Below are 17,648 nucleotides of genomic sequence, written 5' to 3'. Positions count from 1 at the left end.
GGCTACGTTGTTTTTGTTATGGCTAGAAGTTAACTAACTTTGCAAAAGGCAACATAACTTGACCTTTAAACTAGGCTTTAGGCCTTCTCTTACTAGCTAACACGGGCACTTAAAATCCTCTATTTTATAAAAACTAAACTTATGTTTCTACCTTATGCCTGCGTGGATTTATGTATTTTAGATTTTCTGAAGGTTCTAATTCAATCCTCACCTTTCTGGGCACTCCTGGGCCTGCGTGGATTTGGCCCAGGGCGGTTCCTACCCCAACACTCCTCCTTTCTCCCTTCCCTCCGCAGAGATCCGGGAGGCTTTCCGAGTGCTGGACCGGGACGGGAATGGCTTCATCTCCAAGCAGGAGCTGGGCATGGCCATGCGCTCCCTGGGCTACATGCCCAGCGAGGTGGAGCTGGCCATCATCATGCAGCGCCTGGACATGGATGGTGAGTCCTCACGAGGCTCTGCCCTCTCCTGGGGGATCCACGGGGGCTTTCCCGGGCCTTGGATCGGGATCCAACCATTCCTGGTCACCGAGGGAAAGGTGGAGAGGGAGCTGGGGAATTTCACCGTCCCCGCACAAAAGGAAAGGGCAAGGTGAGACGTGAGCCTGCTGTGGGTAATCCTGGGGATCGGGCAGTCCACGGAAGGGAGATGGATCATCCCTCGGGGGATGCAGCTGGGTGAAGACAGAGCCGCTCTCGCAAAGATCACAAATCCCAACAATCCCACCCTGGGCATCCCTGGGAGCTCCTGGAGCTGTGGCAGCCTCAGGCTGTGCCCATTCCCTGGGGAACCTGGGCAGTGCCAGCACCCTCTGGGGGAAGAACCTTTCCTGAGATCCACCCTGACCCTGCCCTGGCCCAGCTCCAGCTGTCCCCTGGGTGCTGTCCCTGTCACACGCAGCAGAGCTGGGAGCTGTCCCCCAGGAGGAGCTGAGGGTCTCCTCACAGGAGTGGAGGGGGGCTGTCCCAGCCTGGAGGGGGACATTCCACAGGTGAAAAACAAATCCAAGTCTGATGTCAGAAGCTGAGCCAGGCTGAAGGCGATGGAAGTAATTCCTTTGATGCCATCACCATCATAGAATACCCTGAGCTGGAAGGGATCCCCAGGATCCTCCAGTCCAGCCCCTGGGCTGGCCCAGACACCCCAACAATCCCACAGGGAATGTTTGCCAGGCTCCTTGAACCTTTTCTTCTGCATTCCTGGGCAGCCTCTGGCCGGTGACAGTTCCTGGGAGAGGAGCAGGATTCCCACCCAGCGGAGCTGTCCAGTGCCTGGCTGCTGGGCTGGGAGCTGCTCTAATGAGGTGTTGATTGCTCTGCAAGGAGAAGTTTCCAGGGGTGGAATCATCCCGAGCCAAGTCCTGCTGAGAGAGCTCATCAAACAATTACTGAGGGAATAAAAGCAGCAGAACTCCCATTAGCGGGGAGAGGGAAATGCAGGATCGGGATGCTGGAGCCAGGCAGGAATTTCAGCCGCTGCAGAGCTCACTCAGAGCTGAGCACAAGGAGCGACTCCTTTAAAATGTCCTTGGCGAGGCAAGAGGGGAGAGCAGAGCTTGCTGCTGCCAGGAGCGTGCGGAGAAGCTGGGGTGCGGGGGTGTGGCAGGGTGGGAACACGAAATCCTGCCAGAGCAGGGGCTGAGGCCGGAGGGACCCAGGAGAGCCAGGGAGATGCCGGAATCCTCGGGGAGACTGGAGAGCAGAGCCCGGGGAGATGGGGCAGTGAAACTCTCCTGCCCCACTGGGGGCTCCCGATGTCCCTGGGACAGGCACGGGACAATTGTCACCGGGGCAGGGCAGAGCACAGAGCAGGGCAGAGCACAGAGCAGGGCAGAGCAGGGCAGAGCAGGGCAGAGCAGGGTAGGGCAGGGCAGGGCAGGGCAGGGCACAGGGCAGGGCAGGGCACAGAGCAGGGCACAGGGCAGGGCACAGGGCAGAGCACAGGGCAGGGCACAGGGCAGGGGACAGGGCAGGGCACAGGGCAGAGCAGGGCAGGGCACAGGGCAGAGCAGGGCAGGGCAGGGCAGGGCACAGGGCAGGGCACAGAGCAGGGCACAGGGCAGGGCACAGGGCAGGGCACAGGGCAGGGCACAGGGCAGAGCAGGGCACAGGGCAGGGCACAGGGCAGAGCAGGGCAGGGCACAGGGCAGAGCAGGGCAGGGCAGGGCAGGGCACAGGGCAGAGCAGGGCAGGGCAGGGCAGGGCAGGGCAGGGCACAGGGCAGGGCACAGGGCAGGGCACAGGGCAGGGCACAGGGCAGAGCAGGGCAGGGCAGGGCAGGGCACAGGGCAGAGCAGGGCAGGGCAGGGCAGGGCAGGGCAGGGCAGGGCACAGGGCAGGGCACAGGGCAGGGCAGGGCAGGGCTGTCACCCTGCCGAGGGTGTCCAGCAGAGAAAGGGCTGCAAATCCTGGCACGGAGAGGAGATCCCTTGCAGGAATGATCTCATTCCGTAAAGAAAAGGGGGAAAAGGAATCCATCACTTTCAAAAGTGTTTTGTCCCGAAGTTGTTGCCTGCCCCTTGCCCTGCTGTGCTGGCCTTTCCTGGCAGAGGGGGACTTGGGCTCGGGTTTGGCAAAGCCAGGCTTAGTGTGCTGCCAGCTCATGGGGTCTTTTCCCGAAATTCTGAGCTTTTTTTGGAAAAAGAGTGCTGGGACTTGGCTCCCAGTTCTGATTTATCTCCAGTCCTTCCCTGACTCTGGCAGGCTTTGGCACCTTTCTGTGCAGACTGCTGGTGTGGAGGGACCTGAGGTGGGGAGCGGAGTTGAACCTGGAATGATGGAAGTGGTAAATTCCTGCTCCCCAGGGAGCTCTGTGTGCTTTCTGCAGGGATGGGAGCTGATCCTCCTGTCCCACACCCCTGCAGCTCCAAGCTGGTTGTACTGGTGCAGCGCTGGAGCAGGGGTTTGGGGGCTGGAGGGAGGCTGTGCCGGGGGAAGGTCTGGTGGGGCATGGATTAAAAAAAAAGGTCAGGGAATGGGAAATTCCTGAGGCACTGAGCAAAGAGGAGAATGTTCTGGGAATGATTTACCTTGCCTGCAAATTGAATTAGTGCCGTACAGCTTGAATTTATATTACTGCGGCTGCTTTCTCTCCAATGGATCCTTCACCTTTTCCTGGGATTTGAACTATGGAGTGAGAACCAGTGACAACTCCTTCTTCCTCTCCCACTGGGAAAGGGCATCACTGAGGAGCAGGGCAGGAATGCTGGGTGTGCCCAGTGCCCCCGAACAGCCTGACCACCTTCCCATGTGTTCCTGGGGAGGGCTGCTGAGTTTTTCCAGGTTTTTGCTCGGCATTAGATGGGTTGGAAGCTTGGATGGATGGATGGATGGATGGATGGATGGATGGATGGATGGATGGATGGATGGATGGGAGGTCACACTCAGGGAGGCGTCTCCAGTGGTCAGGAGAGACAGGGGGGAGGTGAAATCCTCTGCACGTCTCTGGCCCATGCCATGAGTTATGATGTGCTGGCAGGTGGAGCAGCCAGACATCCATTCCTTCCTTCCCATCAGAACTGCTGCCAGGGCCTGAAAATGAGGTAAGAAAATTGGCAGGGCTTGGGATTTAACCAGAGCCAGCCTGAGCAGCCCCAGCATCCAGTTTTCATCAGCAGATTCCTGTGTGGCAGAGGGGCTGCATCTGCCATGGCCGACCTCACTGAGGGCTGGAAAACTCTGGCAGCAGAACTGGGCTGGGCTGGGCTGAACCAGGCTGGGCTGGGCTGAGCTGAGCTGGGCTGGGCTGGGCTGCGCTGAACCAGGCTGGGCTGGGCTGGGCTGAGCTGGGCTGAACCAGGCTGGGCTGAGCTGGGCTGAGCTAGGCTGGGCTGAGCTGAGCTGGGCTGAGCTGAGCTGGGCTGGGCTGGGCTGAACCAGGCTGGGCTGAACCAGGCTGAGCTGAGCTGGGCTGAACCAGGCTGGGCTGAACCAGGCTGGGCTGAGCTGGGCTGAACCAGGCTGGGCTGGGCTGGGCTGGGCTGGGCTGAAGCAGGCTGGGCTGAACCAGGCTGGGCTGAGCTGGGCTGAACCAGGCTGGGCTGAGCTGGGCTGAACCAGGCTGGGCTGAACCAGGCTGGGCTGAGCTGGGCTGAACCAGGCTGGGCTGAGCTGGGCTGAGCTGAGCTGAGCTGGGCTGGGCTGGGCTGGGCTGAAGCAGGCTGAGCTGAGCTGAGCTGAGCTGAGCTGAGCTGAGCTGAGCTGAGCTGAGCTGGGCTGGGCCGGGCTGGGCTGGGCTGAGCTGGGCTGGGTCAGACTAAGCCAGGCTGGTTTTCCCTGCTCTCCCTGGGGATGGGGATGCAGGGAGCAGGATTGCCAGGCTGGACAGGGAGATGTCAGAGGAGCATCTGCAGCGTGTGCTGGGCTGGGCATAAAGTGACCTGAGAGCAGCACTTCACACCTGGCTGTCACCTCCTGCCACCGAGCCAGGCTGGGACACAGGGAGTGGCACAGGGAATGACAGGATATGGCACAGGGAGTGGCACCAGGAATGGCACAGGGAGAGGCACAGGGAGAGGCACAGGGAGTGGCACAGGGAGTGGCACAGGACATGGCACAGGGAATGACATAAGGAATGGCACCGGGAGTGACACAGGGAGTGGCACAGGGAGTGACATAAGGAGTGGCACAGGGAATGGCACAGGGAATGGCACAGAGAATGGCACAGGGAATGGCACAGGACATGGCACAGGGAGTGACATAAGGAATGGCACAGGGAGTGGCACAGGGAGTGACACAGGGAGTGGCACAGGGAATGACACAGGGAATGGCACAGGACGTGGCACAGGGATTGGCACAGGGAATGGCACAGGGAGTGACATAAGGAGTGGCACAGGGAATGGCACAGGGAGTGGCACAGGGAGTGACATAAGGAGTGGCACAGGGAATGGCACAGGGAATGGCACAGAGAATGGCACAGGGAATGGCACAGGACATGACACAGGGAATGGCACAGGACATGGCACAGGGAATGGCACAGGACATGGCACAGGGATTGGCACAGGGACAGCTGCTCCCAGGGCCGCCATGTGCAGCTGCTCAGTGACGCTCTCGGAGCTCCCCTCGGAGCAGGACGGAAGGGATGCTCCATAATTCATTCATAACCCATCACTTTTGGGGTTAGGGAGAGAACAGTGCTGGAACCTGAGCAGCGACAGCCCTGTCACAGCTGGCACCTGGGAGCCCTTCACCGGTGTCACCTCCGGTGCCTCCGTGGCTGCTGCGGGCTGCCAGCGCCTCCCTGCACTGGGACACGTCAGCAGCCTCCCTGCAGAGGGACAGCAGAGGGACACGTCCCCAGCCACCAGCCTGGCACTGCCAGGGTGCCCAGGAGTGCAGGGAGTGGCTCTGCCCTCAGCCCGCTCCGCATGCCCGATTTCCTGGGAATATCCCATTGCTGCCGCCCTTCCCTGGGGGCAGGAGAGCAGCGGGGCTGGGCATCCCCTGTTTCCCTACAAATCCCTTCTCCAGGGATCTTCCAAAGCTTTGCTGAGAGCTTGGACAGCGCTGCCAGGCCCGGGGTGGGGTTGTTGGGGTGCCTGTGCAGGACTTGGGTTTTCTTATCCCTGTGGGTCCCTCCCAACTCCAGGTATTCCAGGATTCTGCCAGGTGTGCTTCACCCCGGTGAAGAAATGCAGCTGCCACGGGGTAAATCATACAATTGGCATCAAACCCCCTCAGTGATGGAGAAAAATGGGAATCTCCTTGGAATATTTCAAGGTCTCTAGAGAGATCCTGATAAATCCTCAGAAGCCTCCTTTTGTGAACTCCAGGAGATGTTGTGGCACTGCTGGGACGGGAATTGCCACAACAGGACAGAAAGAAAAGGGATTTGCTGGGCAAAAATGTTTCTCTTTGGGAAGGGAGGTGAGGGCTGGGCGTTCTGAGATTCCCATTATCCCAAAGCTCTGTTTGGAAGTGTGGGACTATTCCCACCGAGGTTGTTGGTGGATCTGGGCATCCCTCTGGGGGCTGTGCTTCCTAGGGAGCCAATATTTTGGTCTGGAAACACTCCCAGAGGTCAAATCTGACCTTTATCCCATGGATTTCCCTAATTTTCAGCCATAGTTCTGCATTTCATGGGCACAAATGGTGAGAGGGGCCCGTGCTTCTCTCTGCAATCTGGGGAATGACCTGGAATGTTCTGCCAGCAGAGGGAAAGGGAAATATTTTATACATTTGTAAATTCTACAAATTGGCAGCAATGCTGATAAAAAGGCTGGGAAGTGGCACATGGAATGTGTGGCCTTATCTGGGATTCCTCCTCTTTAAGCCGAATTTGCCATAAAAGAGATAAACGTGTGACTTAAGTGTCACAAATTGTTTCATTGGGATTTTTATCTGAGGAATAAAATGAGCACTTGGTGCACTAATTAGAGGAGCAGCTGGAAAAATAACTCCAGGCTACTACAAGAGGGGGGGAAATCCACCCCTGAATGTCAAATTATTTATTGAGATGAGAATAGGGAATATTTTGATGAAGCAAAAGTTGAGCTGGTCTCACCAGGGACCTGCCTGGTACCTCTGGGACATTCTGGGATGGTGCCATCCCTGGGGGCAATGCAAAATGGGGGAAATCTCAATTTAAAATTCTGGAAGAGTCGTGGAATCACTGAGGTTGGAAAATCTCTCTAAGACCAGTGAGTCCAACCACCCCAGCAGTGCCAGGGCCACCACTGCCCCATGTCCCCAAGGGCCACATCCACAGGGCTGTAAAACCCCTCCAGGGACGGGGACTCCACCCCTGCCCTGGGTGCTGTCAATGCCTGACCAGACTTTCCATGGAGGAATTTTCCCAATATCCAACCTAAACTTCCCCAGGTTGTTTCCACAACAACCTGAGGCTGCCCTGGATGTTCAAACCCAGGCAGAAGTGGCTCTTGGTGCTGTGGCTTGATGGGGCCAAGGTTAAACCTGGTGACCTTGGAGGTCTTTCCAACCTCAGTGATTCCACGACTCTTCCAGGACTCCAAACTGAGATTCCCCCCCCCAGTTTTCCCTTGCTCCCGAGGATGTCACCTCTCCGATTTTGACACACCCCAGAATGTCCCAGCTTCCCTCTGGAAAGGGAAAAAGTGCCAGTGTGGTGCCACAGGTCACCGTGTCCCTCCAAGCCCCCTCTCCAGGTCGCTGTCCTGCTGCCCACGACTCCCCCAGGACACGGCTTTGCTTTGCCTGCACTGGCTCCTGGTGAGGGGAGGGACACCAGAGCTGGGGACAGGCATGGGAATGGTCAAAGGACATGGGCTGGGACACCGGGACACAGAGCAAACCTCTCCTTCAAAAATGGAGTGTTCAGCTTCCCCCCGGGGCAGGCAGGAGGCAAATTCCTTGTCCTTAGTCGTGGAGAAATCCCGGGATCACTAAGGTTGGAAAAGGCTCCCAAGACCATCCTGTCCAACCTTTGATCAATGAAATGTTGGCTTGAGCAGCCCTGGTGGGACAGTGGTGACATTCCCAAGCTGGAAACACTTTCTCTCTCACTTTTCTCCTTCAGTTTTCCCTGAGGGTTTTTACTGCCATGGATGTTTCCTTGTGTTTCAGCGTGAAAAGAGCTGGATGAAGTATTTCATGCTACACCTCAATATAAAATGTGTTTCGGTATAAAACAGCCCAGGCTGCTGGAGGGGGACCAAGAACCATTTCTGGGTTAAAATCAGAGTTTATAGGAGTCAGAGAATCCCAGGTTTGGATTGGAAATAATCTTAAAAATCATCTCACTCCATCCCCTGCCATGGGCAAGGACCTTCCACTGTCCCAGGCTGCTCCAAGCCCTGTCCAGCCTGGCCTTGGACGCTCCCAGGGATGGGGCAGATGGGTTGTGATGGATTTGGGGTTTGTCCTTTGATCTCAAAGTGATTTTTCAGTGTGAGAAATGATCCAGCCATATTCCTGGCTGTCCTTTAAAATGTTCTGCTGAGCTGGGAATTTTGGGCAGCAGGATGGATTTGCTGAGACTTGTCTGGACTTATAGGGGCCACTCTCTCCATGTCTGCTCTCATTTGGACAATGAGGATTATCACATTTCATCCCATTCTGTGTCCTCACCGCAGAAATGAGGAGTAATTACAGCTGCTGCTGCCGCCTGTCAGATCTGCAGCTCAGGAGCAGCAAGAGGTTCATCAAATTACACCAAATTATATCAAATTATGCCAAGTAATATCCAATGCTGCCTCTGCTGAAGTGCAGCCCTGCTGAAGGGACAGCACAAAGGAAGCCCTGAGCTGCAGCCCCCGCTCTGGAACCCATCCCTGCTGTGGGCTGGGGTGCACCTCGTGCCCTGTGCTCTGTTTGCATCCTTGCTGAGCTTTATTTCTTGCTGAAATGCAGCGCCCTGGGATCACTTTTGGCTCCCCAGGATGTGTGTGCCCCAGGGAACAGCCAGAGCCCCGCTGCAGTGCGCCGCTGGTGCTGCCCGAGCTGTGCGAGCTGCACCCTGAGCTGCTGGAAGCCCTGGGGAGTCTGGGGGTGATCCCGCTGCTCCTGATCCGTGGGACAGGGGGATTGGCTGGGGAGGGACCAGGGCGTGCACAGACCTGCAGGGTGGCTCTGGGTGCCCAGGGAGGGGATTTCAGGAAGGGTCGGGGGCTCTGGGCACTCGGGTGGCCGGGTTGGTGGCACAGCCCCTGCAGGGCCCTCCCCTGGGGACATCTGGTGACAGGGCTGGTCCCTGGGTGCCCTGCAGCTGCCTGGGGCAGGGGTCTGATGGGGATTGATTTCTTACTGCACTCCCTGTTTTCCTTGGGCTTTTCCTCCTTGTTTGAGCGCTCGTGCTGGAGCAGGGACAGGTCCCAGCAGATTCCCTGTCCTCCTCAGTCCCTGTCTCCTGGTCAGACACTGGGAGTTCACAGATTTCTTTTTAATGGGAAGCAAACCATCCCTGTGGAGCTGTTCCCTCCCCTGCAGGGCAAGCCAAGGTGTGCCAGAGTGAGGAACTCTCCAGCTCCTCTGCTCAGTGTGGGATGGATGGACAAACTGCCCCCTGCTCCACCCTTCCGGGCTCTGCTGGAGCCTTCCAGCCCCCATGGAAATCCCCTCCTGCAGGGATGTGTCTGTACAATCCATGGATCCTCTCTCCGTGGTTGTCATGGAACCAGAGCAGCCAGATCCACACAACTGCTCTGAAAACTGCAGGAGCTGAGGGACTTGAGGGACTGAGGGGCTCCAGAGGAGATGTTTGATCCTTTCCTCAGATCCAGTGAAGCTTTTCATGGAATGCCAGAGTGGTTTGGGTGGGAAGGGATCCTAGAGCTCCTCTCGTTCCGTGGCAGGGACACCTCCCACTGTCCCAGGCTGCTCCAAGCCCCAGTGTCCAACCTGGCCTTGGGCACTGCCAGGGATCCAGGGGCAGCCACAGCTGCTCTGGGCACCCTGTGCCAGGCCCTGCCCATCCTCCAGGGAACAATTCCTGATTCCCAATCTCCCATCCAGCGCTGCCCTCTGGCAGTGGAAGCCATTCCCTGTGTCCTGTCCCTCCAGCCCTTGTCCCCAGTCCCTCTCCAGCTCTCCTGGAGCCCCTTTAGGCCCTGGCAGTGGCTCTGAGCTCTCCCTGGAGCCTTCTCCTCTCCAGGTGAGCACCCCCAGCTCTCCCAGCCTGGCTCCAGCCCTGGGAGCAGCTCCGTGGTCTCCTCTGGATTCATTCCTGCAGCTCCAGCTCCTCCCTGGCCGGGGGAGAGGGCAGTTGTTCCTCTCCTCCCAGAAGTCACTGGAGCCATCTCTAATTAAAACTGTTTTCCAAGGCCAAAGTTTTGTGCCAGACTTTCCCTGTCCCCGTTGCAGTTGTGGATGGAGGCCGTAATTAGGGAGAAATTCTCTGCCTCGTGCTGGGCAAGGGCTCAAGCTGCTGAGGAGGCTCTGACCTCCCGAGGTTTGCAAAGAAAGCCTTGTCTGGGAAATGTCCCGCGCCTGGAGCTGCTCCCTGTTCTCTGGGCTCATCCTGTGCCTGGCCCAGAGCGGCGAGGCAATGACACAGCCCAGGCCGGGCACCGCAGGGAGCTGCTGGAGAATGAAAACAAACAGGACTTGTGTGCTCGGGGCCCCGAGCTGCGAAGCCAGCTCATTAACTTTAAATATCTCACCCCGCGGCTGGCCGGAGGTGAGCGCCGGCAGGAGCAGCGCGCATCCTCACCTGGGCTCGGCGCCGCGCAGGGAGCTGCCGAGGTCCCGGGTATCCTGAGAGTGGCCGCGAAAAAGGCTCATTTAGGGATCAGTCATTATCCAGACAGTCTGATGCACAAGGCTCTGAAAACCCGGGCTAAGGCTGCTCTGCACGGGGGGAGAGGCAATGCAATCCAGGAATGCTTTCCCCCTCTCATTTCCAGGAATGTTTTCCTCCTCTCATTTTCCTTTACCCCCCTCTCATTTCTCTTTCCCCTCCCCTCATTTCCCTTTTCCCCCCTCTCATTTCCCTTTCCCCTCCTCTCATTTCCCTTTTCCCCCTCTCATTTCCCTTTCCCCCCTCTCTTTTCCAGGAATGTTTTCACCTTCTCATTTCCATTTCCCCCCCTCATTTCCAGGAATGTTTCCCCTCCCCTCATTTCCCTTTCCCCCCTCTCATTTCCCTTTTCCCCTCCCCTCATTTCTCTTTTCCCTTCCTCTCATTTCCCTTCCACCCCCATTTTCCTTTTCCCCTCCCTTCATTTCCCTTTCCCCTCCCATCATTTCCCTTTTCCCCCCCCATCATTTCCCTTTTCCCCCCTCTCATTTCCCTTTCCCCTCCCCTCATTTCCCTTTTCCCCTCCCATCATTTCCCTTTCCCCCCTCTCATTTCCCTTTTCCCCCCTCTTTTCCAGGCATGTTTTCCCCCTCCACTTCCCCTCTCCAGTTCTGCCTTTCTCCAGCCCAATGAAGATTTAATTCCACCCTCCAAGGGAGCGGCTCGGACAGGAGATTTTGGATTGACAGGGGTGTCTCCTGAGGGTGGGGCTGTCCCATGGGAATGGGGCCGGGCTGGGGTCACCCCTGCTCCTCTGAGCATTCCCTTGTTCCCTCAAAGCACGGGAGCTCGGGCAGGAGTTCCTAGGAGCTGCTGCCGCTGCCTGGGGTGAGGGATTTGGAGCCCTGCTGTCCCTGCCGGGCATTTCCAGCCTGGGCAGCCTTGTGAGGGTGGATTCTGTGGGATCAGGACCAGGGGGAAGCGGGATGGGGCTCAGGGCGTGGTCTGGGGGCACTTTGGGGCTGCTGCTGCCCTGACAAGGTGACTGCACACTCTGTGGTTCCTGCTGCTCATCCTCCAGCAGGTCCAACTTTCCCTGCTCCCCGTAGTGAAGGGCTGAGGGAAGATGAAATCCTTTGTCTGGAGCTCAAAGCTTTGGGAGAGGATGGGAATTCCTGTGCTCGGCTCTTAGAAACCAGTGCAGAACCAGCAGCAGCAGCTGATGGCTCCTGGAACCTCTCAGTCCTGGGGATGGAGGAGAATTGGTGTTGAAGGGAAGTAGCTTAGGAGAATAAATCCCCTCTCCAAAGGGATGGAGGCTCTTTCATCTCCCCTGAGGTGGTGTCCAACCCAAAGTCTGCTCCCTGGAGGGCGATGGTGCTTTTCCAGTCCCCTCCAGCTGTTCAGTCATTAATAATTTTGGTTTTTCTGTGTCCCTTCTCCTCTGCACAGCTCCCTGACAGGAGGGGACAGCCGGGGGGGTCGGGCTCTGCTCCCAGGGAACAGGGACAGGAGGAGAGGGAACGGCCTCAGCCTGGGCCAGGGGAGGCTCAGGGTGGATTTCGGGAACATTCTTCACTGGGGAAGTGTTCAAAAGCTGTGTGGACATGGCTCAGGGGTCAGTGGTGGCCTTGGCAGTACTGGGGGAAGGTTGGACTCTATGATCCTGGAGGTCAGCTCCAAGCTCAATGATTCCATGATTCTGTGATCCCCCAGGTTTATTTAGGAGGCCCAGTGGACATTTTGCAGAGGTGCAGACATCCCTTCCTCGAGTCAGCCAGGTCCAAAGCAAATCTCCCTGAGCTGCAAGGTCTGGGAAAACTCTCGGATTCCCAGCTCCACGCTGCTCTTGGCTGCTGCTCCATCACCTTTGGTGCACTTGGAATCCAAGAGCCACAGAACAGTTTGGGGTGGAAGGGACATTAAAGATGATCCAGTTCCAACCCTGGCACCCCCACACTGGGCATAAATGTGTTGGATGTGCCGTGGGATCCCAGGACTCCCTGCTGGAGCTCTGGGGGCAGCCAAACTGAGCTCACACATGGCAAATATTGGTGCTGGGGCTCCTCAGGCTGGAATTACCCTCAAGGTCTCTCTGCAGCACACAAACGAGTGAGGGGGAGCTTTGCCAAGTCCCTGCTGGCCACACAGGGTCTGTGGCACTGGAAAGGATCCCAGAGATGTTGCTTGGTGCCTTCAGCATCCTCTTCCCATGATGGGACAATAAGCCAGGCTCCCACCACTGCCATTCCTTCCCATCGTCACAATTCCCCGGGTTCTGCCAGGACTGGGAGTCCTGCAGGGAGCAAACCTCTGTGGGCACCTGGGAGCTCTGCTCAGCCAGCTGAGGGCCTGGGGATGATGAGCTGATGTGACTTGGCTCTGCCGGGGTGGCCAGAGAGGTTCTGAGTCACTGCTTGAGTCATGAGGCTCAGCCACCAGCACTGGTGCCCCCGGGAGCCTCGGTGACATTAATGCCAGGATCAACACAGAGCTTTACGGGGGAGGAGAATGTGCTGGGAGGAAATCAAGGAGCGCTTTAGGTGGGCTTAAACCAGGGCTTAAGCTCAGCTCTGGTGTTCTGCTAAGATCACCCACACAGGCTGTGACCCATCCCTTGGCTGATGAGTGGAACTCAGGGATGGAGGGAATCCTGCCTGGAATCCCTCTGTCCTCACCCCCTTTGCCACCTGCCAGGCTGCCCATTCCAGCAGCCCCTCACCACCATGCCCAAGGGTTCCCTGTCCCAGCAGCCCCTCACCACCATTCCCAAGGGTTCCCTGTTCCAGCAGCCCCTCACCACCATTCCCAAGGGTTCCCTGTCCCAGCAGCCCCTCACCACCATTCCCAATGGTTCCCTGTTCCAGCAGCCCCTCACCACCATTCCCAAGGGTTCCCTGTCCCAGCAGCCCCTCACCACCATTCCCAAGCGTTCCCTGTTCCAGCAGCCCCTCACCACCATTCCCAAGGGTTCCCTGTCCCAGCAGACCCCACCCCACCGTGTCCCTCGGTTTCCCTGCCCTCTCAGTTTGTAAATAAGCCCTGGGAATGTGTGAGTGCCTTGGAATCACAAAGCTGGAAAAGAGCCCTGAAATCCTCAGGTGCAGCCATTAACCCATTGCTGCCCGGTTCCCTTGGAGCCATTTCCCTTCCTCAGTCAGGGACCTCACACCTGGGTTTAGAAATCTGCATTTGTGCCGGGGAGCAGGGAGAGGAGGGAGCAGAGGGAGCAGGGAGAGGAGGGAGCAGGGAGAGGAGGGAGCAGAGGGAGAGGAGGGAGCAGAGGGAGCAGAGGGAGCAGGGAGAGGAGGGAGCAGAGGGAGAGGAGGGAGCAGAGGGAGCAGAGGGAGCAGAGGGAGAGGAGGGAGCAGAGGGAGCAGAGGGAGCAGAGGGAGCAGGGAGAGGAGGGAGCAGAGGGAGCAGAGGGAGCAGGGAGAGGAGGGAGCAGAGGGAGCAGAGGGAGAGGAGGGAGCAGAGGGAGCAGAGGGAGCAGAGGGAGCTGTCCCTGGCAGGGAGCTCATCCCGCTCCACTGGCTGCACTCTTCCTGCCTGTGCCCCTCCGTCCTTCCCAGGGGTTCTCCTCCTGTGGGAGCCTGGAGGCAGGGGAGGGGAGGATGTGACCGTCGCACAGGGGGATTGGGGTCCTGTGAGCCTGCTGGGATCGGGGATTGCGGGATGGCTCCTGGAGAGAAGCAGGGAAGGTGAGGGAGAACAGAGAGCACTCGAGCTCCCGCCCTGCCTTCTCCTCCTTTCTCCCCATCCTTAAACCAACTCTGAGTTAATTTGTGGATAATCCACACACGGCTCAGAACCCCAAGGACCCTGGGGAGAGCAGCACATCCGCAGCACAGGATGGGAGGGTTGGATTTGGTTCCAGGGCTCGATCCCGAGCAGATGCTCGGCGAGTGCATCCCCCAGCAGCTCCCGGCGCTGCGTGGGGAGGAGCAGGAGGAGCAGGAGGGCGGCTCTTGTCTATGCCAAACCCAAATTCACACCGTGCTCCCAGGACGGGATGTGAAATCTGGGCTTTGGTGATGCCCTGGCTGTGCAGAGCGGCCCCGTGCAGGCCTTGGTGTTGGTTTTTGTAACATTTCTCTCGTGGCTGTCAAAAGGAATTTTCAGACAAACCCGTGATTTCTCTCTGTTGATGAGATGATGCTGCAGTCCCCTGAGGTGCTGATGGCAGGGAAGGTTTGTTTTCTGCAGCTTCACATGAATGTTAAAGGGATATTTCAGCCAGAAAAAAAGCGGGGTCTAGTTGCCTTGCTAGTTAAGAGTTTTAATTGAAAAAGCAGTCAATAAGGGGATAATGCATTTTTCAATGGCATCTTTCTTCAGAGGTTGTGGAAAATGCTCTCATTAAGCTGATAATTAAAGCCTGAAGTTAGTGATGATCCCTGGCACGGGCACGGGGAAGTCACGAGCAAGGGCCTGCCCGAGGTCTTGTGCAAAGTCAGAGCCCAGCAGTCCCGGCACCCTTTTCCCTGGAATCACGAGTGGGACCGAGTCCTGCCTGTGCTCTGAGGGTGGAGTGACATTGGAGAGAGCCCGAACTGAACGACTCCTTGCTCGGGGTCGCACAGGCACAGCCCAAATGTATGTGGGGGCAGGTACCGGCATCTCCTTAAAATGCAAATTGTTTTCTTGCCAATCCGGCTCATTTAAAGAAATTAGCATCCCAAAGCATCCCGATTTGCATCCGTGCGCGTGGATTCGCTGCTCCGTGTGCCATGGAGCGCTGTGCCGCCGTGTAACTCGCCCGGAGCCGCTGTCACCTCGCGTTACCTTCCCGAGCGATCGGGGCTGCGGGGCTGGGCCAGCCCCGGGGATGGTCCCGCTGGAACCCCAGCAGGGGGAACGCGTTTTGCGCAGCCCCGCGGTGTTAAAGGCTGGTTCTCCAAGTGTCGGCTCAGCCCTTACCTCAATGAGCTGTCCCAGAAATGAGCTCGGTCCTGCAGAGCCCTGGGAGCGGCTCCAGCAGCGGGGCGGGGTCCTGGGGGCAGCATCCCTGCGGGGTTCCCTGTCAGAGGCGCACCCCGGGATGAACCCTCCCAGAAACCCCAGATCTGGTGCCTGGAGATCGCAATTCGGCCCAGGGAGTGCTGGGGGCTGTGCTGATTCTGAGCTGATTTTGTGCTGATTCTGTGCTGATTCTGAGCTGGGGTTGTGTTGATTTTGTGCTGATTCTGTGCTGATTCTGTGCTGATTTTATGCTCGGGCTGTGCTGATTCTGAGCTGATTTTGTGCTGATTCTGTGCTGATTCTGTGCTGATTCTGAGCTGGGGTTGTGTTGATTTTGTGCTGATTCTGTGCTGATTCTGTGCTGATTTTATGCTCGGGCTGTGCTGATTCTGAGCTGATTTTTTGCTGATTCTGTGCTGGGGCTGTGCTGATTTTGTGCTGATTTTATGCTCGGGCTGCGCTGATTCTGAGCTGAGTTTGTGCTGATTCTGTGCTGGGGTTGTGCTGATTTTATACTGATTTTGTGCTCGGGCTGTGCTGATTTTCCCTCGGCGTTTGTGCGGAGTTGAGGAGATCGCGATCAGCCACACAGCTGCTGGGCTCGCGGGTGTGATAAGAAGCACGGATGATGCGATAAGAAGCACAGATGATGCGATAAGAAGCACAGATGCGATAAGAAGCACAGATAGCGGCGGTGGTGCTGCCCGTGCCACTGCCGGCGCTCGGTGCACCGCCGGCGTTTCAGTTGCGGCCCTGGCATTGATCTGCTGGAGTTTCACTGTCTGAGACGCTTCTCACACGTGGTAACTTAACAACAGCAGCTCCAGGGAGGGCTGGATGCGGTCACTCCCAGCTGAATGGGAGGAAAACACAACCCCAAGTCCTGCAGGTGCTGATTCAGATCCCACACTGGAAGCAGGTCTGATTTATCCACCCCCATCAGCTCAATAACACAGAGAGGAGATGTCTGTGGCCTGATCAATAAAGGAGGTTTTCCACAAGATTAGGTTAAGCATTCTCGGGAGATCTGGGCTTTGAACTGCTCAGACAGACAGGAATGTTTTAAGATCCTTCAGCAGGCATGAATATCCCTTTTCCTGTGGAGAGAACAGTGATACTTGTTACAAAACTCCTTCCAAACAGCCCAGTGCCTCGTTCAGAGCAGGAGCCACACTCAGCACTGTACCAGCTCAGCTCTTGGGTGGTAGGAGCCGTCACCTGTCCCTGTCACCTGTCCCTGTCACCTGTCCCTGCTGCTGGCACCGAGGCTGTGCCTCCACCGCCTGCTCTGCATGCCGGGCACACACAGGGAGGCTGCTGGGAAGTTGTGCTGAAATGTCTGCTGGATGTGCAACAGCCTGAGCCCTCCTGGATGTGCAATATCCTGAGCCCTGCTGGATGTGCAATATCCTGAGCCCTGCTCTCCCTGCTGGATGTGCAATAGCCTGGCCCTGCTCTCCCTGCTGGATGTGCAATAGCCTGAGCTCTGCTGGATGTGCAATAGCCTGGCCCTGCTCTCCCTGCTGGATGTGCAATAGCCTGAGCCCTGCTGGATGTGCAATAGCCTGAGCCCTGCTCTCCCTGCTGGATGTGCAATAGCCTGAGCCCTGCTGGATGTGCAATAGCCTGGCCCTGCTCTCCCTGCTGGATGTGCAACAGCCTGAGCCCTGCTGGATGTGCAATATCCTGGCCCTGCTCTCCCTGCTGGATGTGCAATAGCCTGGCCCTGCTCTGCCTGCTGGATGTGCAATATCCTGGCCCTGCTCTCCCTGCTGGATGTGCAATAGCCTGGCCCTGCTCTGCCTGCTGGATGTGCAATAGCCTGAGCCCTGCTGGATGTGCAATATCCTGGCCCTGCTCTCCCTGCTGGATGTGCAATAGCCTGAGCCCTGCTGGATGTGCAATAGCCTGAGCCCTGCTGGATGTGCAATAGCCTGAGCCCTGCTCTCCCTGCTGGATGTGCAATAGCCTGAGCCCTGCTGGATGTGCAATAGCCTGGCCCTGCTCTCCCTGCTGGATGTGCAACAGCCTGAGCCCTGCTGGATGTGCAATATCCTGGCCCTGCTCTCCCTGCTGGATGTGCAATAGCCTGGCCCTGCTCTGCCTGCTGGATGTGCAATATCCTGGCCCTGCTCTCCCTGCTGGATGTGCAATAGCCTGGCCCTGCTCTGCCTGCTGGATGTGCAATAGCCTGAGCCCTGCTGGATGTGCAATATCCTGGCCCTGCTCTCCCTGCTGGATGTGCAATAGCCTGAGCCCTGCTGGATGTGCAATAGCCTGAGCCCTGCTGGATGTGCAACAGCCTGAGCCCTGCTGGATGTGCAACAGCCTGAGCCCTGCTGGATGTGCAATAGCCTGAGCCCTGCTGGATGTGCAACAGCCTGAGCCCTGCTCTCCCTGCTGAATGTGCAATAGCTTGAGCCCTGCTGGATGTGCAATAGCCTGAGCCCTGCTGGATGTGCAATATCCTGGCCCTGCTCTCCCTGCTGGATGTGCAATAGCCTGGCCCTGCTCTCCCTGCTGGATGTGCAATA

At 57.6% G+C, this 17,648-nt stretch overlaps 1 protein-coding gene across 5 annotated transcripts in view; it reads left to right on the top strand.

The window, feature by feature from the left end:
• The window catches only part of CALN1 (calneuron 1), a 146,232-nt gene that overhangs the window by 85,708 nt on the left and 42,876 nt on the right, over window positions 1-17,648 (top strand). For all 5 annotated transcript variants that reach the window (XM_040082682.2, XM_040082686.2, XM_040082684.2 and 2 more), the window contains one exon: window positions 297-440. In XM_040082682.2, coding sequence (XP_039938616.1) covers window positions 297-440 — 144 coding nt within the window. The remainder of the gene's footprint in view (window positions 1-296; window positions 441-17,648) is intronic.

The sequence above is a fragment of the Hirundo rustica genome, chromosome 19 (genome assembly GCF_015227805.2).
Source record: "Hirundo rustica isolate bHirRus1 chromosome 19, bHirRus1.pri.v3, whole genome shotgun sequence".
Lineage (NCBI taxonomy): Eukaryota > Metazoa > Chordata > Aves > Passeriformes > Hirundinidae > Hirundo > Hirundo rustica.
Note: the sequence above shows the minus strand (reverse complement) of the source record. Positions and strands in the feature narration are given on the sequence as shown.